At 37.2% G+C, this 23,322-nt stretch overlaps 2 protein-coding genes and 6 non-coding genes across 8 annotated transcripts; 7 read left to right on the top strand and 1 right to left on the bottom strand.

Annotated features, from left to right (window-relative positions):
* Nucleotides 1-471: 471 nt before the first annotated feature.
* On the top strand, nt 472-1,668 carry LOC135152731 (uncharacterized). The gene has a single exon (XM_064093818.1). The coding sequence runs from the start codon at nt 472-474 to the stop codon at nt 1,666-1,668; it is 1,197 nt and encodes a 398-aa protein (XP_063949888.1).
* Nucleotides 1,669-9,673: 8,005 nt separating this feature from the next.
* On the bottom strand, nt 9,674-12,774 carry LOC108222647 (disease resistance protein RPS2). The gene has a single exon (XM_017396535.2). The coding sequence runs from the start codon at nt 12,498-12,500 to the stop codon at nt 9,801-9,803; it is 2,700 nt and encodes an 899-aa protein (XP_017252024.1). The 5' UTR covers nt 12,501-12,774; the 3' UTR covers nt 9,674-9,800.
* A 1,888-nt stretch (nt 12,775-14,662) lies between these two features.
* Nucleotides 14,663-14,778, top strand: LOC135146900 (U5 spliceosomal RNA). The gene has a single exon (XR_010283993.1). It is a non-coding gene; the product is annotated as a U5 spliceosomal RNA (small nuclear RNA).
* A 682-nt stretch (nt 14,779-15,460) lies between these two features.
* On the top strand, nt 15,461-15,563 carry LOC135146904 (U6 spliceosomal RNA). Its single transcript, XR_010283997.1, has one exon. It is a non-coding gene; the product is annotated as a U6 spliceosomal RNA (small nuclear RNA).
* Nucleotides 15,564-18,407: 2,844 nt separating this feature from the next.
* LOC135146905 (U1 spliceosomal RNA) lies at nt 18,408-18,566 on the top strand. Its single transcript, XR_010283998.1, has one exon. It is a non-coding gene; the product is annotated as a U1 spliceosomal RNA (small nuclear RNA).
* Nucleotides 18,567-19,090: 524 nt separating this feature from the next.
* Nucleotides 19,091-19,286, top strand: LOC135146865 (U2 spliceosomal RNA). The gene has a single exon (XR_010283959.1). It is a non-coding gene; the product is annotated as a U2 spliceosomal RNA (small nuclear RNA).
* An 881-nt stretch (nt 19,287-20,167) lies between these two features.
* On the top strand, nt 20,168-20,283 carry LOC135146901 (U5 spliceosomal RNA). The gene has a single exon (XR_010283994.1). It is a non-coding gene; the product is annotated as a U5 spliceosomal RNA (small nuclear RNA).
* A 704-nt stretch (nt 20,284-20,987) lies between these two features.
* LOC135146909 (U6 spliceosomal RNA) lies at nt 20,988-21,090 on the top strand. Its single transcript, XR_010284002.1, has one exon. It is a non-coding gene; the product is annotated as a U6 spliceosomal RNA (small nuclear RNA).
* The last annotated feature ends 2,232 nt before the right edge of the window (nt 21,091-23,322 follow it).

Consider the following 23,322-nt stretch of genomic DNA (forward strand, 5'->3'; position numbering starts at 1 on the left):
ATTAATTGTATTAGTGTGTAATCTGTTTTAGCCTTTCTATGTGGTCCATGGGGTTATGCGGATAGCAGAGCTTGTTTCTATGTGGGCCATGGCAAGTTCTCTATAAGTGTCTTTCTGAACATATCATAAGAGTTTCAGAGTATGTCATGGGTTTAGTGGTGGATCTTCATGCTTTCCAACATGCTTCTTTAATTGTTAAAAACACATTTGCTTTAGTTTAATAATTAGTTCAGTTAATAGATAAAACAAAATCCAATCGTAATTTCTTTGCAAAATATAAGTTAAGTGAGCCCTTGATTCCTGGCGTTGAACGATACCCTTACTTATTCTATATTATTATCGGCAGAAAAAGGGTTTAAATTGAGTCACACCAATTTTTGGCGCTGCGCCGCCGGGGATTGAAATTCACTTTACTGTTGTTTTGTGTTAATTTTTATCGTTGTGGTTTAAACGGTTTGTGTTTTCAGGTACATGGTCAAAACCCGTACATCTGAAGAACCTCTTGAACCGTTTGAAGATAATCCTGAGAAGCTCTTTCGTAAGAAGAGCGAAACCAAAAAAGATCAATTAGACAAGAAAAGTGGAGGGAAGCTCATTGTAGTCGATATGGCTATAGTACCTACACTTCGTGATGATGTTGCTGTCTCGGTGGCTAATATTGGCCATTCATGTATGGTCTATCCCAATCCTGCTGTGGGGAAAAGCAACAGTTTTGAAATCAAGCAGAATTTACTCATGAGACTACCAGTCTTCCATGACCTTCCAACTGAGGAACCTAATCAACATCTCTCTAGGTTTGTGACTATTGTGGAAAGCATGGGACCTGACATGGCAGACCCTCAAATTCTGAAGATGAAGGCTTTTCCATTCTCTCTTGATGGATCAGCTCTTGACTGGCTAGAAGAATTGCCAGTGGGTTATATTACTTCTTGGGAGAAATTGGCCCAGGAATTCTTGCAGAAATTCTATCCGGCAACTCGAGTCATGAACATGAGAAGCCAAATAGCTGGAATTCATCAAAATGCCACTGAAACTTATGTTGAATATTATGCAAGATTCCAAAAGCTGCAAAAGAGATGCCCACAACATGGATTTTCTAAGGGGAGTCTTCTTCATTTTTTCTATCAAGGTCTTCATGAAGGTGAAAAGAAACTCTTGAATTCAGCTGCTGGTGGTGCTTATGTAGATTTATCTCATGATGCTGCAGAGAAACTAATTGCTAAGGGAGCTGCAAATGAACTTCAATATGGTAGTCGTGCAAGTTCTGGCATAACTCAGGGAGCTCAATCTGATCAAAGGCTCTCAAATATTGAGCAAAGTATCGAAAAACTGAATGCATTACTATTGAGCGCTAAAACACCGACACCTCAAGTATGTGGTATTTGTTCAACTCCGGGACATTTTACTGATGGTTATCCTACATTGGTTGAACCTACTTTTGAAGATGTTAATGTTGTTGGCTTTGGCAATCAAGGAGCAAACCAATTCTCTAATACTTTCAATCCAAGATGGAAGGATCACCCCAATTTGAGGTACGGGAACACTAACAATGCTTTAAATGGGTTTCAGTTTCAAAACAATTCTGCACCATCTGGTTTTCTACAAAGGGGTCAAGTCTCCCAAAGCACAAACAATGATAACACTATTGAGAAATTATTGTCCATGTAGGTTGATGGGCAAACGGAAATGCAAAAACAATGCACTACAAATTCTCAAGATATTAGAGAGATGCTGAAGCAACTTGGGGATGTGATAAAGAAAATTAATCAAGAACATGAGCCTGGACGGTTGCCTGGAACTACACAACCAAATCTGAAATTCGAGCATGCTAACATCATTACTACTAAGAGTGGCCGGAATGTCATTCCCACTAAAAAGGTATTGGAAAATCAGGTTGATAAGCATGGTATCGAAAAAGACCCAGCAACTGAAAGAACTTCACACAACAAATTGGTTGAAGAAAGTAAGAATTCTCAAGCCAAGGAGGATAGTCATGAGAATGAGGATGGAGCTGAGATTGTGCACAACAATTCTGAGGAGAAACATACTTCTCCAATTTCTGCTAGTAAGTGTCTTAAACCTTCAAATTCGGTTATTACTAATAGTCGCTTCGATTCTGTCCCTTTCCCAGCTAGGTTGGTTCAGACAAAGAAGAGTGCATTAGAGACAAATATTTTGGAGACTTTTCGCAAGGTTCACATTAATTTGCCTTTACTGGAGTGCATTCAGAATCTTCCAGCATATGCCAAGGTATTGAAGGACTTGTGTACTAAACGAAGGAGGCTCAAGGGGAGTGAAGTTTTTGAGATGAAGGAGAATGTGTCTGCGGTTCTACAAGGAAGGTTACCAAGAAAGTGTAAGGATCCAGGAAGCTTCACTATTCCTTGCACCATTGGTAAATCTAAATTTGAGAATGCGTTACTTGATTTGGGTGCGTCAATTAATGTTATGCCATCTAGCTTGTATGAGAAATCGTGTATTAAAACTGAACTTAAAATAGATGGTGTTACAATTTTATTAGCTGACAGATCTCACGTTTACCCGAAAGGTGTTTTGGAGGATGTTCTTGTGCAGGTTGGCAGGTTTCAATATCCGGCTGATTTCTATATCTTAGACATGGGAGATGCGAATAATGCACAACTTATTCTTGGTAGACCATTTATGTGTACAGCTCAAACAAGAATTGATGTTGCAAGAGGAGAGCTCAGTATGGACTTTGATAATGAAACCATCAAGTTCAACATGTTTGAGATGATGCGATATCCCGTAGATACTGAGACATGCTTTACAATGAGTACAACTGGTAGCATTGCTCAAAAGTACTTCGAGCTGATGAAGGATGATGTATTGGAAACAGTGATTTCTCAAGGCATCGGTGTTAATCAGGAAGGAAATTCTCCAGCTCTTGAAGAGATTTCTATCACTCATATAGATGAAATTCTAGAGCAATGTAATGCCTTGCAAGGAGCAGAGATTACAGGAGAACGGAAGTTTGTACTCCCTAAAACTTCTAGTGAAAAGCAGTTGCCTTCAGTTGTTCAAGCACCACAATTGGATCTTACGCCATTGCCTGCCCATCTCAAGTATGTTTTTCTTGGGAAAGACGAGACACTACCAATCATTATCTCATCAAAGCTCACATCTGTGCAAGAAGAAAAAGTGGTGGAGTTGGTCTGTAGTCATATTAAAGCTATTGGTTGGAGTTTGGCGGATATTAGGGGAATCAGCCCCACACTATGTGTTCATAGAATTCACTTGGAAGAAGGTGCCAAACCTGTGAGAGTTCCTCAACGACGACTCAATCCTCCTATGATGGAGGTTGTGAAGAAGGAAGTCATTAAGCTGCTAGACAATGGGATCATCTATCCTATTTCTGATTCTATGTGGGTTTCTGCTGTTCATGTTGTTCCTAAGAAGTCTGGTATTACAGTGGTAGCAAATGAGGAGAATGAGTTGGTGCCTCAACGTACAGTGACTGGTCATTGTGTTTGTATTGACTACAGGCCTCTCAACAATGCTACAAAGAAAGATCATTTTCCCCTGCCGTTCATTGATCAAATGTTGGAAAGGTTAGCCGGTCATGAGTATTATTGTTTCTTAGATGGGTACTCTGGATATAATCAAATTGCTATAGCTCCAGAAGATCAAGAGAAGACAACATTCACATGCCCCTTTGGTACCTTTTCTTTTAGACGCTTGTCTTTTGGTCAGTGTAATGCCCCTGGAACGTTTCAAAGATGTATGATGAGTATATTCTCTGATTATGTGGGAAAAATCATTGAGGTTTTCATGGATGATTTCAGTGTCTTTGGAGATAGTTTTGATGATTGCTTGAAGAATTTGGGGGTTGTTTTGAAAAGATGTGAAGAAACAAATTTAGTGCTCAACTGGGAAAAATGTCACGTCATGGTAACCCATGGGATTGTTCTTGGACATGTGATTTCTTCAAAAGGTATTGAGGTCGATAAATCTAAAATTGACTTGATACGGTACTTGCCCACTCCGTCAAGTGTAAAGGAGATTCGGTCTTTTCTTGGCCATGCTGGTTTTTACAGAAGATTTATTCAGGACTTCTCTAAAATAGCAAGGCCCTTAACTAATCTTCTTCAAAAGGATGTACTTTTCGAGTTCAATGATGAGTGCAAGGTGGCATTTGAGGAGTTAAAACTAAATCTTACGTCATCTCCTATCATACAGGCACCTGATTGGGGCTTACCTTTTGAAATAATGTGTGATGCCTCAGATTATGCTGTTGGAGCTGTACTTGGGCAACGTAAGGACAAGAAGGTGCATGCTATTTATTATGCTTCTAGAACTTTAAATGATGCACAACTCAACTATGCTACCACTGAGAAAGAATTGCTGGCTGTCGTCTTTGCTTTGGAAAAATTTCGATCATACTTGCTTGGTACAAAGGTGATTGTATTTACAGACCATGCAGCTCTTAAGTACTTGTTGGCCAAGAAGGAGGCAAAGCCACGACTTATCCGTTGGATCTTATTACTACAAGAGTTTAACATTGAAATCAAGGATAAGAAGGGATCCGAGAATGTTGTAGCTGATCATCTAAGTCGATTGGTGAGGGAGGAAGAAGATGTGCCCCTGACCGAGGCGTTTCCAGATGAACAACTTCTCCAGATTGAGGTAAGTGCTCTTAATGAGGTCACACCATGGTATGCAGACATAGTGAACTATCTGTTTGACAAAAGTCTTCCTAGTACATTGACTCGTGCACAAAAAGATAAGATTAAACATGATTCAAAATTTTATGTGTGGGATGATCCATATCTTTGGAAACATTGTCCGGATTTAATAATAAGGAGATGTGTGCCTGATAATGAATTCAAATCTGTGTTGAAATTTTGTCATAATTATGCATGTGGAGGACATTTTGGAGGAAAAAGAACTGCACATAAGGTGTTAGAGTGTGGTTTTTATTGGCCTACAATGTTTAAAGATGCTCAAGAATTTTGTAGGACTTGCGACAGATGTCAACGAGTAGGGAACATTACTGCTAGGAATGAGATGCCCATGAATCCGATGTTTAATGTTGAAATATTTGATGTTTGGGGTATCAATTTCATGGGTCCATTTCCGAAGTCTAATGGTTTTGAATATATACTTTTAGCTGTTGATTATGTGTCGAAGTGGGTGGAAGCTAAAGCCACCCGCACTAATGATTCGAAAGTGGTTTCAGATTTCTTGAGGACTAACATTTTTGCTAGGTTCGGGATGCCAAGAGTGGTTATCAGTGATGGAGGGTCCCATTTCTGCAATAGGACCATCGAGGCACTATTTCGCAAGTATAACATCTCACATAAAGTTTCTACACCTTATCATCCTCAAACCAATGGACAAGCAGAGGTGTCTAACAGAGAAATCAAGAAAATTCTTGAAAAGACTATAGGATCTACACGGAAGGATTGGAGTCAACAGTTAGATGATGCACTTTGGGCTTATAGGACGGCGTACAAGACACCCATCGGTATGTCTCCTTATCGCATTGTTTATGGTAAGCCTTGTCATTTGCCAGTGGAACTTGAACATAAGGCATATTGGGCTATTAAGAAATTCAACATGAGTCTTGATGAGGCGGGTTTGCATCGCAAGTTGCAATTGTCTGAATTGGAAGAACTACGCAATGAAGCTTATGAGAGTGCTCGTATTTACAAGGAAAAGACAAAAGTGTTCCATGACAAGATGATTCACAGGAAGAATTTTGAGGTTGGACAGAAAGTTCTTTTGTATTATTCCCGATTACGTCTTTTTCCTGGAAAACTACGATCAAGGTGGATTGGTCCATTTGAAATTGTTGAGGTGTTTCCACACGGAGCTGTGAGTATTAAAAAAGATGATGGAAATGTGTTTAAGGTGAATGGACATCGTCTTAAACCGTATTTACAGGATCCTTCTAATTATATCAAGGAGAGTGAGACTCTTAATGATGTGATTATCTCTGGTGCTTAAGATCCGTGACATCATGTCTAGCCAAAGACGTTAAAGAAAAGCGCTTCTTGGGAGGCAACCCAAGCATATTGTACGGTTAGTTATAATTCTATTATAATTATTATAGTTCTTAGTAGTAAAATTATTAGTATTATATTTATAGATTTTTATAGATTTGAAATTTTTATTCCCGCAAGGTGCCTTGATAATTTTTGTGAAGTGTTTCAGGATTTGTTTTTAGTGATGGCATGGTGTGGAAATTATTCAGAAAAGAAAAAAAGAGAAAAATTTGATGGCAGATACAGAAGCTTGAAACCGCCGTTTACATTCAGGAGAACGGGCGTTTTCAGCTTCTGCCTAACTCTTCTATTTCACCCTTCTCGCGCATCAATTTTTCAGTCCAGCGCTTGCAAATTCCTTAGGAATTGGGCCTGTTTCAGTCCAGCCCACTCGATCCAACTGTCCGGCCCAACTACTGGCCCATAAGTCCAGAATCCAGCCCGGTCCAACTGCTTTTTGCTCCTTTCTTTTGAAGCGCGTTCACGTGAATTCTAATGTTACTGGAAGGGTTTGAACCCTTGACCTCAAGCCTGCAAAACAAGCTGATGACCACTCGGCCAACTATGTCACTTGAAACATATGTCACTGCACTTCATTATGATTATTCAGGGCAGTTTTCTTAACTCTTCCTTAGATATTAATTAATATATTATATTATATTATATTATATTATATATTATTCATCGAGGACAATGAACCATCCAAGTGTGGGGAGGTGTTCTCACGAATAATTAAATATATGTATTTATATATATATATATATATATATATTTATAAAATCCAAAAAAATTAAAAATTTTGTATATAATTATCTTGTCTCAAAGCATGTTTAGTGAGTACTTATACACATATTGTAGACTAATGTGCATGATTAATTCTGAGCATCATATTCATGATAAAAATCATTCAATGCATGATAATTCTTTGTGTGTGCTTGCGAAAATTTTAAAACTTGAGATGCATCTTAGTCAATTTCTATGAGTAAAGCATGCTTTCACCTGGTGAGATTTTGAGCCTAATTTATGATTGATACAATTTTTATCAATTTAACTTTTTTGTGAGTGGTGTTCGTCATTTGGCTTGTTGCTCTAGGATTTGGTTTAAACCTTATAGAGATGAAATGTTATGTGTATGCATGAAAATGATAAAGGCACTAGGATTAACCGCATATGTCCAAACAGTACCCGAGAATTATATCCTTAGTGAACCCCCTTGAGCTTGTATCCATTTTTTTTTTGTTTATCACCAATCTATGAATTTTGAGCCTACTTGTTTATTCTTGTCTTGATGACTAGTAGAGCATTTTTTGATTCATTCGAGCAGTGGTTAACATTCAAGTGTGGGGATTTCTTTGTCAAAGGGTGAAAGTTTGGTGGGAATCAGGGAAAAAAAAAGAGATATGAAAAAAAAAACAAAGTATCAGGTACTCCTTTGAGATCAATGGGTGGCAATTGCAATGTCATATGAAAGGGACGAGCCATGTGCACGTGCTGGTATTAAGCACAATTGTACTAGAAATTAAGGGGAACTTAATTCCTCTTATTTTTCTTGGTGACTTTTCACTGCTCTTGGTTACTGGAGAAAAACTTGACTTTGAAAAGAAAAAAAATGAAAGGGAAAAAATAGCAAGTGGAGAATGTGTTCATTAGTGGTACAATGTGAAATGGGAAGTACATAATTATGTGCTTGGGCTTTAATGCTTGTGAAAGCTTGATCACCTTTTACATGATTCAAATTTCATGTTGAGTGCTTAATCAGAAGTGAACACTATGCTCTATTAGTTATCGAGTTAGCCATTTGTTAGCTTATTTCTTTGATATCCTACCCCATGCCTAAGCCTCGTTACAACCCTTAACAAAGTCCTTTTGATTTGTGCGTGCATATATACAGAGTAGTGTAGATTTGGTGGACAACCAAGTTTATGGTAGTGCAGGTCCATATTGATTGAATTTGAGTGAAGCACTTACACCCAAACACTTGTGTGAATTAAGAGTAATGTGAGATTTTCTACCCATAGCATGCTTGCTTATTGGATGCGACTTTGATGTCTATTTCATGATATTTTTGTCTATCTAGACACTGTGTGCATACTTGGATTGTTGTGTATAAATGGTACATAAGTGATAGTACTTGTACTTTCACACATGTTCAGATTGTTATGTAAGTGAGGTTTGCATATGTGGAGTACTATGATGATTTCTTTGCTTGAGACTTGGTGATTAAAAATATTTGATTTTGTGGGATATCTTCTATAAACCCTCACGAGACAACACTCGTCCTACTAGGGCTGCCTAGGGGTTTAACGGCTTGTTGCATACGCTCAATGCAATCGTGTCATCTACGAAAGTGATGCTAGTAGTTAGCTAGTAATATTGTTATTTTATGTTGCCCGAGGACGTGCAATATGCTAAGTGTGGGGATATTTGATAGAGTATATATTTATATATATATTAGATGATAATTATTCTCATATTAGTTATATTTTGCATTTAATTGGACATATATTAATTATATTTTAATATCTTATTATAGGGAGCAAGGAATTCTAAATTGGAGAGGATTTGGAGCAAATTAGAAGAAAATTCGCAACTATTGGGCTACCCGCATTCGGAATATTTTTTGGGCCATATCTTGAGTTCTAGAAGTCGGATTTGGGCGAGAAAACAGCACACGCGAAGATAATTTAATTTTCTATCATTCTAGATGGGTCCAGATATCAAAAGTCCGCTGAAATAGCCCAGGAACAGGGGAGAAAGTCAACTGCGAATTTTGACCTTTTGGAAACCCATTCAGTTTCGGAATTGCCTTGTATATTCCTATTAGAATAAAAACACTTTTGTATTAGGTATTATTAGATAGAGAATTACATACGTGCTATTGAGGAGAGCCACGGAGAATAAGAAAGAGGATCGACATTTTGTATCGTATTCTATTCTTTTTATGATTCTTACGTGTTTTACTATGACTATGATTGGCTAAACCTCTATTGTTGGAGGGCTGTTTTGAAGCCCTAAACTTTATGATAATGATATTTTGATTTTCCGAGATATGTTCTTGATTGCGCTTATATATACGTCAATGCTTATAGATATTCTTGAATTAACTGTGGTATGTGGACATCCAATTCAGTTATGTGATTGATTTATCTGTAAAGTCAATTAATCTTTCTATGTGGTCCATGGGATTAATTGTATCAGTGTGTAATCTGTTTTAGCCTTTCTATGTGGTCCATGGGGTTATGCGGATAACAGAGCTTGTTTCTATGTGGGCCATGACAAGTTCTCTATAAGTGTCTTTCTGAACATATCATAAGAGTTTCAGAGTATGTCATGGGTTTAGTGGTGGATCTTCATGCTTTCCAACATGCTTCTTTAATTGTTAAAAACACATTTGCTTTAGTTTAATAATTAGTTCAGTTAATAGATAAAACAAAATCCAATCGTTATTTCTTTGCAAAATATAAGTTAAGTGAGCCCTTGATTCCTGGCGTTGAACGATACCCTTACTTATTCTATATTATTATCGGCAGAAAAAGGGTTTAAATTGAGTCACATCAAGCAGCCACGTGAAACTCATAAGATCCTCTTTATATAAGTATATGGATATAATGGATATAGATATAGTCAATCTCGTGATGTTAACTATATTTGTTGAAGCTTTACAAACGTGTAAGAAATCTCTAATAAAATTTCACTGCAATAATGACTCTTATATTAACAAATAGGGTATTTGCCGAAATTATGTAGCAAAAATAAGTAGAACAGAGTATTCATCTATACTTTAATTTTTGCCTATCAATTTGTCTGACCAGTTGGTATAAAATGTGGTAGGAAAGCAGACTGAGCACCGACTTCATCCCACTCCAATTCATCCCACCAAGCCTTCTCACCATACAATGTAAATGTCTGTGGTGCTGAAACCTCAGGAGACTTTAGTGGCAACTTCTTTAGCCTCGGACATTCAATCACAGCGATTTTTTGTAATGAAGGGAAATCCATCTTCCATCTTGAGATACTAGTTAAGCATGGTAGATCTCTCATAGATAGCGTTCGAAGTGACAGAAATGTGTTGGCAACTCCCCCGGCCTCCACATCATCTACATTTATAACTTCTTCCATTCCTTTGCAGTAAAACAAGTACAACATTTCGAGCTTTGGGAGATTTATGACCCATGAAACGTTCTTCAACTTGTTGCAATACCAGATGGTAATGGAACGAAGATTTTGAAGTGCTCCGGGTGTCACTGCTTTTTCCCACACTTTGATCAAGCTGGGAAGATTGTTTAGTGCAAAAGCCTCTAATCTAGGCAACCAGTTGTTTTCAGCCTTGCTGCCAATGGCCAGGTACTGTAAATCAGAGCAATCGTTGATGCTAAGCCTTCTCAACCTCTTGCCATCACCGGGGTTTAATGAGAGATGTAACTTATACAAGCGTTCACATGATGTTATGTACAAAAATTGGATGCAATTTTTAAAAACAAAGAGTTCCTCCAGGGCCTCTACTTCAGTTACAGTGATCCCTAGAGCGGCAAGATGCCTCAGCTTTTCCAAATCCACAAATCTTATTTCATTCTCGATAGTAAGATCTTGAATTTCCCAGCCTACATAACTGTAGTAGAGATTTAAGACTCTTAATTGAGAAAGTCCAGATATAGCCTCGCGGGGAATTGTTCTGAGATAATGAGTGCGCTTCAAATCCAGATACCTCAGATTTTTCAAACTTCCCATCTCTTTTGGCAATGTGCTCAATTTAGTCCCGGATAGATCAAGATAACGCAACTCACACAAATAAGAGATGCTTTTGGGAATCTCTCTGATGCTGGTATATGATAAATCAAGAACCTTAAGAACAGGCATGTATTGAAAAAATCCCCCTGAAATTTTACTCAGACTCCTGTTCCATTGGAGCAGCAAGGTTGATAAGTGTTGGCAAACAGGTACTTCGGATAGTTCGGTAATTTCATTGTCCATCAATGAAATTCTATGTGCTCTTTCCCACTTTTCAACAGAAGGTGCTTCAGTAAGTCCTGCACTAGGCTGAACTAAGAACTTCATATCGTCATCTCCATTATCCAACGCTATCCACAAAACAAAGCTTCGGACAAGATCATGCATTTTTACTTGGGTTTCCTGGTCACCCTTTTCCAAGAAACAAGCGACTTTGAGAGATCCAATGAGGGCGTGTCCCATCTCATGGGAGCTCAATAATAATCCTTCCCCTACCATATATTCTACAAGCAATTCTTTCTCAATAGAACAATCCTCAGGAAACAAAGAACAGTACAACAACAATGACTTAAACGTGTCATTAGCTAACTCTTCATAGCTAAATTTCAGAAGTGTGAACACATCTTTCATACCTCTAAGTTCTGATGGGGATTTGTTAAGCATTTCTTTTGCAGCAATCCACTCTTCCTCCGTCTCTTTATTGGCCATAGCTTTTCCAATTGTGATTAGAGCAAGCGGAAGGCCTCTACATTTCTTGACAATGGCCTGGGCATGTGGCTGTATGGATTGAGAATTAAGGATATCATCTCGACGAACCTTTTCTGCAAAAAGATGCCACGATTCCTTCTCCCTCAAAAAATCTACTTTAAGCTTGCAGTGAGCATCCATGTCACTGCACACATCCATAGAACGAGAAGTCAATATCACTTTACAATTGTTCTCCTTCTTGGGAATAGGAACCCCTATCTTCTCAAGGTCAACTCCTCTCCAAATATCATCCAGCAACAACAGAAATTTCTTCATCTTCAAAACCTTATATATCTTCGAAGCTAGCTGTTCTTGATCCTCGGCCTCATCCCACGACAGGCCCAGCCTCGACATAATAGCTTGCTGAATCTTTTCTGCAACAAATTCTCTAGATACAGTAACCCAAATCACTACATTAAAACCATGGTTTAGTGTCAAAAACTCATTGTTTATACATTTCAAAAGAGTTGTCTTTCCGACTCCACCCATCCCATAAACTCCAATGATTCCAACCTCTTCCTTGTCAAGCAATTCATAAACCTTCTCCAACATGACATCCATGCCAATAACAGGCCCACTGGGGATCTCCATCACAGGTACAATCACATTTCCATCAACCCAATTCATATCTAATGCTTTACTCTTTTCCATAAACTCCTTTGTAATATTAATCTTTTTCAGAACCTTTTTGCTCAACTTGTATCTTGAACAACAGTTTGCACAGCAGCACAAAACAGTGTCTTGTTCCTGCTGATCAACTCTTTGAACCATTAATCTCACCTCAAATTCAAGTTTTTCTGCTCTTTTCAGCCACCCTTTGACTTGATTTGTGCAAGTTAATCCTAAAGATTCTGCTTGATTAACTTGACTCTCCAAGTCTTCTCTTGCTTCTGTTAGTTCCTCAAGTGCAGTCTTGAGAGAAGTCCCCCTATTATCCAAGTCACCAGCAGTGTTTATATTTTTCGAAACCAAACCAATGAATTCACTAATAAGGGCTATAATGGGAGTAATAATATCCATTTCCTCTGATGAAAATATGGTTCTTCATCACAGACAGGGAAGAATCTTGAGGTTGTACTAGCCGCCTCTGCTGAAAACTTCAAAGTTTGACTAGTTTTTTCTTTCTCATTTCAGTAAATATTGACAGAGATACTATACAAAGTCAATGGACAGTAACTCATGTTTCATAGACAGTACTGTAACTAGCTTCTGGTCTCTTAAGCTTGGCCTTTTGTGAAGCATTGGGTGTATTCATGTTTCTTCCGGATGCCATGTTCGATCTTTCATCCGTTTAGTTGAAAGGGTAACAATAAAACTGATAGTAAGATCAAGTCCAACAATGTCTTAGTAAATGCTCTATATTTTTGATACATGAACTCCAAAAATATATCTTATAATTGTGACTTATTATTAAACTAATAATTTATTTCAATTAATATTGGAGAGAAGTGAAAAAGTAAGAGAAGAGAGATGCAATGAAATGGTGGGAAGTTAATATTTTATTGGGAAAATTAGTTTAGGACATGCTTAGTAGTGCCTCAAAAATGAGGCACTTATTGGATGTCCTGGTGGTTTAAGGCACAATTAGCACATTGTCGGAGCACATCTTTCATACAAATGCATTAAATTTTAACTTGGGACATTTATTTAGAATATTTGTTGGACTTGCTCTAATACTACAAGGTCAAGATCCCTGTCATGTGTATGCTGGTGACTTGTTAAATAACATATAGATTCTTTGTTGTTGCATAAATATGCAGCTGTCAGGATTAAAATAAAATTTTAATAAGCGTTGTCCATGCATATTCTTTTACAGCGGTTAAAAAACGTCGTACTTATAAAAAGTTGGTTTTTCTTGTATAGCGCCTTTAGCGTCTTTAGAAATTGGAATTTTTCGTACAGCGTTTTTAGAACGCTATATGTCATGGCGAGCGGTCAAGAACCTGTATGTTATTTAAAGGTCCCCAGCATATATATGCTGTGACATGGACCTATGTATGTTATATATAAAAAATTTGATAGCTGAATCCATTTTCCAAAATATTTTAATATTAGTCGAATTCTATAAATAAGGAGTATGATCTATTTTCCTAAACATTTTAATATAAATCAAATTCTATAAATAAGGAATAATTATATACATAATATTTGGAGAAATAAAAAAATAGATATGATGGAACAATTTATATGGGTCATGTAAATTGATTGTGTAGAATAAATAATTGTATAAAATTTATTGAATAAAAAAATTAAATGATTGGATATAGCGTATAGGTAAAGGACACATATTATGTAAAAAATGGGTCGGGTCAGTTTTTTAATTTTTAGGCGAAGACTTGCAAATGTTTTCAGTTGTAATTAATTAATTGAATTCTATTCCTTTCTGGTGTTAAGAGTCTACATACGAAACACATAACCGCATAAATGGATTTTTTATTTTTTATTTTACGAAAAGCTGGGGAATTTTATTAACTTAATAAACCCATCTCAATACAATGTTTAACGCTAACAGAAAATAGAAATACACACCTGTCAAACCTACAACCCGTGAAAACATTTGAAATGGGCAACCATATTTGCAGATGGTTTAAAAAATAACAGCTTAACGTTGTTCAGAAGACGTATAAAGTTTGACACTCCAAAACAAACACACTAGACAGCCCTCGTTGGAGCTTCGCTCCTAATTGCTTGAACCACGGTAAGACAATCAGACTCCAACGAACCAGGCAAGACAATCAGACTCCAATGTGACCATGGGCCGACACATTTGATCAATCCAGCTGAACGCCTCCTATACTGTCATTAGCTAAAACTGAAGAAACAAGCTCTTGGTGGACCAATACTTTAGCTTCAAAGAGAGCACCTTCTGAATCTCTTGCAATTAAATACCATTCTTTTTTGTAGGTACACATAATGGCAGATAAACTGTCTCAAAACACAATAACCGCTCGTCTGCTGTATAGATGTCCAATAACATTTAGAAAACAAAACTTTGATAACTCCTCTAATCGAAAGAAATGATGTTCCATGACATTTAGGTTGTGTTCACTTGGGTGGAATAGAATGAGACGAGAATGGAATGAAATTTGTATTATAATATTGTGAGTGATTAGTGAAGTATAAGCATGCACGCTCCTCTCACGACTATATCAAGAAGCACTAGCTGCGCTTACATTTCACGCAGCCATGTAGTGAGCACAAAGCGAACTATTCTTTCGCCTTTTACTAAAGAATACCGTGTGCTCGCTACTTAAAGTGGCATACGACCATTTTTGGAGGGAAGTTCCACTGGAATCAACCCCTACAGTTCAAAGTCTGAAATTTTCCTGCAATATAGTCCTGATAATGACATGACAGGTTTTGTGATTTTGAAAATTTCATGAAAGCTTGATTTTGAAAATCTTCTCCGTACTTTTTTTCCCGCATCTACTTATAATGCACAGCCTATATATACGCTATCACACGTGTGACATCTATCTCTACCGTCTCTTAGGTGGCTTAGGCAACCTCCGGCTTGCATTCTCAAGGTTAACTGTTGTTGCGCGACGATCCTCATAAGTGTCATTAGTATGGGTTTTCCCGGTTTTCCCTCGCCAATGTCCTATCAGTTCATTTCAAAAACAAATTTATACATATATTGTTTTGCAAAACTTCAAATCCCCTATTATTGAAAACAAATTTCGATCTTGCTAAAACAAATACAAGTGTTGATATGGTAATAGTATGAGATACCAGTGCATAGAAAGAGATTGTAGTGATTTCCGCCAAATCATCTATTTGTGTAGTACAAACAACTTATCATTGTTGATTGGTGATATTGGAGAGATCTACCAAGTTGTATTGGGGACTGGGCAGAATTTTGGACATGGAGTTCACCTCACTTGGACCGTGTTTCCCCCAAGAATTGAGCCAATGTCCCACATTGGCTAATACCATTTACTCTACGCTATTCATATAACCCAGTTTAGAGCCATATCCTTGTCCCTTCGGGGACATCCGATAAAATTGGAACGATACAGAGAAGATTAGCATGGCCCCTGCGCAAGGATGACACGCACAAATCGAGAAATGGTCCAAATTTTTTTCGCCAAACTAACAATAGAGAAATTCCAGAGGTAAGTTGACTGTCTTATGCTAGCATCCTTTTTTATTATTATTCTTGTTGAAATCACATAAATTGGAGCGAGTAAGTCATATGTAAACAAGATGGAGGTTGAAGATATTTAATTTGCATGAATATAAGTTACCTTCTCATGCTTCCCTTGACCAAGCAACCAACAATTTGAGAGTAGTCGTCATACATGCATCCCGGAATTTCACATTCCTTTGTCTATTCTATTGGTCTCCAGAGCTCACCTTTCAAAAGCTAGAAGGCCGAAAATGAGTATTTCAATGAGAATTGAGAGCAGGATGACGTCCGGTGAGATCAAAATCTGCTTCAGCACAGAGGCCAAGGCTTCGACAATCAATGAATACACTGGATCATCTAGAAAGAACGAACGCCTGGATTAGTAGATGTGCTCAAGAACCACATATTAAAAAATGCTACATGCAACTTTACCGGGAAACAGAAAAGAATTCATCTAAAAAATTTGGTTTAACCTTTCTAACATGTAATTTACATGCAACTCAAAAATAATTTCTTGTGATTCAATATTCTTAAGACTTTATAATTCCTTTACTTGATGTTCAAAAGAAATCACACGGATTTCTCTTCCTTTCTCATTATTCTCGTGCTCTTTAGTTGCGAACAAAGAGTTGTATTATCAGTAATATACATCGCTATTGCATATCACAAGCCAAAGTATTACACACAATCACCAAACAAAGAGAGAGAGAACAAGGGAGGCCGAGTATGACAAATAAGAGTATTAAAAGTTTCACCGTTGAGTATAATTTTTTCCGGTTCTCCAAACCCCGTGCAAAAAGTAGGAATTACACACCTTGTTTATGTGTTGTTGCACCACGACAGAGCTTCAATAGACTTATTATTATAGACCCCCTAGCTCTGATCGAGGTCATGTGTAAGTAAGGTCTAAATCTGACCAGTTCTCAAGGGCATGTGTAAGTAAGGTCTAGATCTAACCAGTTCAAATAGTATATAAGGTCTCGAGAATTTCAGACTTACCAACTCTCCAAGTTCAAATAGGATTTAATAAAGGTCTGCGAATTTGAAAAGTGTGAACTCTGATAGTAATGATTATTTATTCGCAACATGAAATTTGGTAAAAATAAGAGATGGACTTTTAAAAGCAAGTAGAAATAACATTTAGATTATAACGCCATTGCAAATCTAAAACTTAGTAATTGAAAGTACGCTCCCAAGTTTATTATAATAAACTTTGAGTTATTTCAATTTATTACACACCAAAAATATCAAGATTATCACTTGGTAACTCATCCTTAATCTACAGCAGCTAGTTCACACAAACAACCCCTTCGCACATAAGTGATTTTGTTCCATTAGATAATTACACGAAACAAAGTTTTTTTTATCAGATACCAATTATACATCTTCCACTTAATAGATGCAACATTTTATTTATATTTATATATAGTCATTCGTCATACATATTTTCGACAAAATCTAATATATAAGTAAGATTAAAGATAATAAAATATCAACAAGGATAATTATTATGATAAATATCAATAAGAGATAAGTGCATCCTTTATTCCACGTCAATCTTTTATTATTAGAATAGAAGACAAGTCCATCCCTTAAAATTGCAACAAAAGACACACCGTAACTAGCATGTAGCATCAGAAATGTATTTATTTGTTAATGTTATCTTTTTACGAATGCAACTCAAACAAGAAGTTTAAAATGTGCTTTAGTGTTTGGCAATTTTTATGACATTAACAAGCTAGAATTTTATTCAATAGTGTAAAAGCCATATCGCAATCTTTTGTAGTAGACTACATGGTCAATCTTTCAATTCCATACCGGCAAGAAAATATGGGTTCAAGGGTGGATTTCATTATATTAACGGATTTAAATATCTACACAACACAATAATATACTATTTTTGAACACACATTAATGGAGTGAATCCCGAATAGGATTTCGTGGTCGTAGCATATGAATCTATACCTCAAATAACTGAAATCAGACCAAACTCAGTTTTCAAAATTTCCAAATTATGTCGTACAACCAATCTGTTGCTTTAAATTAAGTTCTCACACGAACAATCCTACATCTACTTTGATAGTGGTGCACGGAACTACAATTAGTTGGTCTTAAATCTACTTAAACAGTGGTGCGAGGTATAGTTGCTTATGAAGGCCATACTACTGTCTTATGTATGTGTTCCTGTTCTCTAGCAACATAACAGATCCGTGGTGTAATAAGAGAAGATGATAAAGAAAATGAAAGCCTATTTGTAAAGCTTGAGCCATATGTGGTAATCCTCGACGGGTGGAACTTACAATGTTAAATCTACTACAAAAGTTCAAATACTCGCCCACACATGATTTTCATCAAACCCTAGACCTCTTGTTACGGACGAAAGACAAACTTAACATTTTATTTTCGTTTGGTTGAGAAGAATAACATGTTGCAAGAACAAAATGAAAAATCAAAGATACATGAAAGAGTTGAACAAATGCCATAATTGAGAAGTGGAAGGAACGTTGCAAAGAGGGAACAGATGAAAGAGTGAACTAGCTCCGATGAATGTGTAGTTAACGACTACAACGTACGAAATCTAAAAATTCCAATCAGGAGGTGAGGAACAAAGGGAAGAAATTTAAAAACATTTAACAAAGTACAAAGTTCTAGCTCTCAATTATATAATTTCATAAAAGTTAATTGCAGAACGCTTTCTGCATCAGCTAGTTCTTCTATCAAAGTTCCCTCATCGAGGGCGCCAACCAGCAAACATCAACACCAGGATATAAATAGGGCAGCACAGCCTACATTGCAACATACTTACCTGGATGGGGTCTATGGGTGATCATGAAGGCCCATGGCCTGGGTAAGTGGCCTCCATTGCACAGCGGAGGGGTGCTTGCCTAAGGTCTACCCAAGTGGTGGAGCCTACATCATAATTTGTGACAGGGGGGCCTGCGTTCGCGCAGCCCCTGCAATTCTAGTGTTAAACAGTCGTGCCCTTTTAGTGGATATATATAACAATTAGGCACAGGTTGTCCTTCCCAGATGTAACTCTGCAATTCTGGTGTTAAACAGTCGTGCCCTTTTAGTGGATATATATAACAATTAGGCACAGGTTGTCCTTCCCAGATGTAACTTACTCGTCTTGAAAGCACCTGACCCAACTGAAAATCTCCTGGTAACATCAACATGAATCGTTATCATGTTTCGGTTTTAATCAAGTTCTTCGACAGGTTTCTCTTTCAATAATTAACACTCGTCTGGGTATTTTAGTATTTCGCTGGGTACCATATCAGAATTCTCTCATATCATCGAAAGTCTAACAACTGTTTCCACGGCTAGCTCCTTCTAATATCTGTAGTTCTCCCACTCAAGAAATATGGCTGACAAGCAGTGAATGCAGACATTCTTGAAGAGTCAAGTACCACCTCGAGTTAAATATGACAGAGCTACAACATCTGAGCTTTAAATGCAAAATCACACGGACAAAACACTCATACCTTTCTCGGCCTTTTGGCTAAGATCAAGTGTAGTATCTGTTCTTATCAGTTTAATATCTGATATGTGGGCCATAGGTCCACACGATATTAAATTTATTTTTTAAGGGGGAAGGCCCATCACAATAGCTTGCTATTGGGGTCTTTGCGCGTCGCCCAAGCGTTGCACTACTGCTCGGGCCTGGCGCACCCCACCAAATCAAGTCATCAAAGCATATTTTGTTATATATATAATTTCAGACCCTGACACTCTTCAAGTTTCATCATCTCGCCCAACCCAGACCAAATCAAGTCATCAAGCATATTTTGTTATATATATAATTTCAGACCCTGACACTCTTCAAGTTTCATCATCTCGCCCAACCCAGCATGGCGGAGAATTTTTTTGAAACGTGGACAAAAGATTTTCCCGCTCAAGTCACAAACGGTGCCTTCTGCTGTCTAATACAAAGCCATACTATGACATTGCCGAATGGAGCTAATCAGATACTGCGGCCTCTTTCTCCGATCCTATAAAGAGAAACTTGGCAATCATCACTATGACATTGCCGAATGGAGCGAATCAGATACTGCGGCCTCTTTCTCTGATCTTATAAAGAGAAACTTGGCAATCATCAAGTTTGTTCCATGTGCAGGGTCCTAAAAGCGGATGAATGGACCCAACATGGCAGCATTCCTCTGTATCTCATACGGGTTTAGTTGATCAAAATGATCAATCGGGTCTCAGATGAATCTCGGGGGTGCATATAGGGACTAGAGGGAAGGTTGTTGAGGCAGCACCAACTTCTGCCCTCCACGCGCGGAGCTGTGAGGCGGGGACTGGGCGAGGGACATTCTAGCAACAGATTCATCACCTTTACGCAGCTTATAAGGTGTCATTTTTATAACTGTAACTCATAGAGAAACTTATACCTCCAACAGGTTTGTACTGAGAACAAAGCCAAACTGACAAGAACTCCCCATAGTAGGCCCCGCAAGAAAACAGTACCGTTTAAGACCCATAGTGAAGAAGTATAAGCACGCACGCTCCTCTCACGACTATATCAAGAAGCACTAGCTGCGCTTACATTTCACGCAGCCATGTAGTGAGCACAAAGCGAACTATTCTTTCGCCTTTTACTAAAGAATACCGTGTGCTCGCTACTTAAAGTGGCATACGACCATTTTTGGAGGGAAGTTCCACTGGAATCAACCCCTACAGTTCAAAGTCTGAAATTTTCCTGCAATATAGTCCTGATAATGACATGACAGGTTCTGTGATTTTGAAAATTTCATGAAGGCTTGATTTTGAAAATCTTCTCCGTACATTTTTCTCCGAATCTACTTATAATGCACAGCCTATATATACCCTATCACACGTGTGACATCTATCTCTACCGTCTCTTAGGTGGCTTAGGCAGCCTCCGGCTTGCATTCTCAAGGTTAACTGTTGTTGCATGCCTCACTTGAGGCGACGATCCTCATAAGTGTCATTAGTATGGGTTTTCCCGGTTTTCCCTCATTCTGACGCCAATGTCCAATCAGTTCATTTCAAAAACAAATTAATACATATATTGTTTTGCAAAACTTCAAATCCCCTATTATTGAAAACTAATTTCGATCTTGCTAAAACAAATACAAGTGTTGATATGGTAATAGTATGAGATACCAGTGCATAGAAAAAGATTGTAGAGATTTCCGCCAAATCATCTATTTGTGTAGTACAAACAACTTATCATTGTTGATTGGTGATATTGGAGAGATCTACCAAGTTGTATTGGGGACTGGGCAGAATTTTGGACATGGAGTTCACCTCACTTGGACCATGTTTCCCCCAAGAATTGAGCCAATGTCCCACATTGGCTAATACCATTTACTCTACGCTATTCATATAACCCAGTTTAGAGCCATATTCTTTTCCCTTCGGGGACATCCGATAAAATTGGAACGATACAGAGAAGATTAGCATGGCCCCTGCGCAAGGATGACACGCACAAATCGAGAAATGGTCCAAATTTTTTTCGCCAAACTAACAATAGAGAAATTCCAGAGGTAGGTTGACTGTCTTATGCTAGCATCCTTTTTTATTATTATTCTTGTTGAAATTACATAAATTGGAGCGAGTAAGTCATATGTAAACAGGATGGAGGTTGAAGATATTTAATTTGCATGAATATAAGTTACCTTCTCATGCTTCCCTTGACCAAACAACCAACAATTTGAGAGTAGTCGTCATACATGCATCCCGGAATTTCACATTCCTTTGTCTATTCTATTGGTCTCCAGAGCTCACCTTTCAAAAGCTAGAAGGCCGAAAATGAGTATTTCAATGAGAATTGAGAGCAGGATGACGTCCGGTGAGATCAAAATCTGCTTCAGCACAGAGGCCAAGGCTTCGACAATCAATGAATACACTGGATCATCTAGAAAGAACGAACGCCTGGATTAGTAGATGTGCTCAAGAACCACATATTAAAAAATGCTACATGCAACTTTACCGGGAAACAGAAAAGAATTCATCTAAAAAATTTGGTTTAACCTTTCTAACATGTAATTTACATGCAACTCAAAAATAATTTCTTGTGATTCAATATTCTTAAGACTTTATAATTCCTTTACTTGATGTTCAAAAGAAATCACACGGATTTCTCTTCCTTTCTCATTATTCTCGTGCTCTTTAGTTGCGAACAAAGAGTTGTATTATCAGTAATATACATCGCTATTGCATATCACAAGCCAAAGTATTACACACAATCACCAAACAAAGAGAGAGAGAACAAGGGAGGCCGAGTATGACAAATAAGAGTATTAAAAGTTTCACCGTTGAGTATAATTTTTTCCGGTTCTCCAAACCCCGTGCAAAAAGTAGGAATTACACACCTTGTTTATGTGTTGTTGCACCACGACAGAGCTTCAATAGACTTATTATTATAGACCCCCTAGCTTTGATCGAGGTCATGTGTAAGTAAGGTCTAAATCTGACCAGTTCTCAAGGGCATGTGTAAGTAAGGTCTAAATCTAACCAGTTCAAATAGTATATAAGGTCTCGAGAATTTCAGACTTACCAACTCTCCAAGTTCAAATAGGATTTAATAAAGGTCTGCGAATTTGAAAAGTGTGAACTCTGATAGTAATGATTATTTATTCGCAACATGAAATTTGGTAAAAATAAGAGATGGACTTTTAAAAGCAAGTAGAAATAACATTTAGATTATAACGCCATTGCAAATCTAAAACTTAGTAATTGAAAGTACGCTCCCAAGTTTATTATAATAAACTTTGAGTTATTTCAATTTATTACACACCAAAAATATCAAGATTATCACTTGGTAACTCATCCTTAATCTACAGCAGCTAGTTCACACAAACAACCCCTTCGCACATAAGTGATTTTGTTCCATTAGATAATTACACGAAACAAAGTTTTTCTTATCAGATACCAATTATACATCTTCCACTTAATAGATGCAACATTTTATTTATATTTATATATAGTCATTCGTCATACATATTTTCGACAAAATCTAATATATAAGTAAGATTAAAGATAATAAAATATCAACAAGGATAATTATTATGATAAATATCAATAAGAGATAAGTGCATCCTTTATTCCACGTCAATCTTTTATTATTAGAATAGAAGACAAGTCCATCCCTTAAAATTGCAACAAAAGACACACCGTAACTAGCATGTAGCATCAGAAATGTATTTATTTGTTAATGTTATCTTTTTACGAATGCAACTCAAACAAGAAGTTTAAAATGTGCTTTAGTGTTTGGCAATTTTTATGACATTAACAAGCTAGAATTTTATTCAATAGTGTAAAAGCCATATCGCAATCTTTTGTAGTAGACTACACGGTCAATCTTTCAATTCCATACCGGCAAGAAAATATGGGTTCAAGGGTGGATTTCATTATATTAACGGATTTAAATATCTACACAACACAATAATATACTATTTTTGAACACACATTAATGGAGTGAATCCCGAATAGGATTTCGTGGTCGTAGCATATGAATCTATACCTCAAATAACTGAAATCAGACCAAACTCAGTTTTCAAAATTTCCAAATTATGTCGTACAACCAATCTGTTGCTTTAAATTAAGTTCTCACACGAACAATCCTACATCTACTTTGATAGTGGTGCACGGAACTACAATTAGTTGGTCTTAAATCTACTTAAACAGTGGTGCGAGGTATAGTTGCTTATGAAGGCCATACTACTGTCTTATGTATGTGTTCCT

The sequence above is a fragment of the Daucus carota genome, chromosome 5, assembly GCF_001625215.2.
Source record: "Daucus carota subsp. sativus chromosome 5, DH1 v3.0, whole genome shotgun sequence".
Classification (NCBI taxonomy): Eukaryota; Viridiplantae; Streptophyta; class Magnoliopsida; order Apiales; family Apiaceae; genus Daucus; species Daucus carota.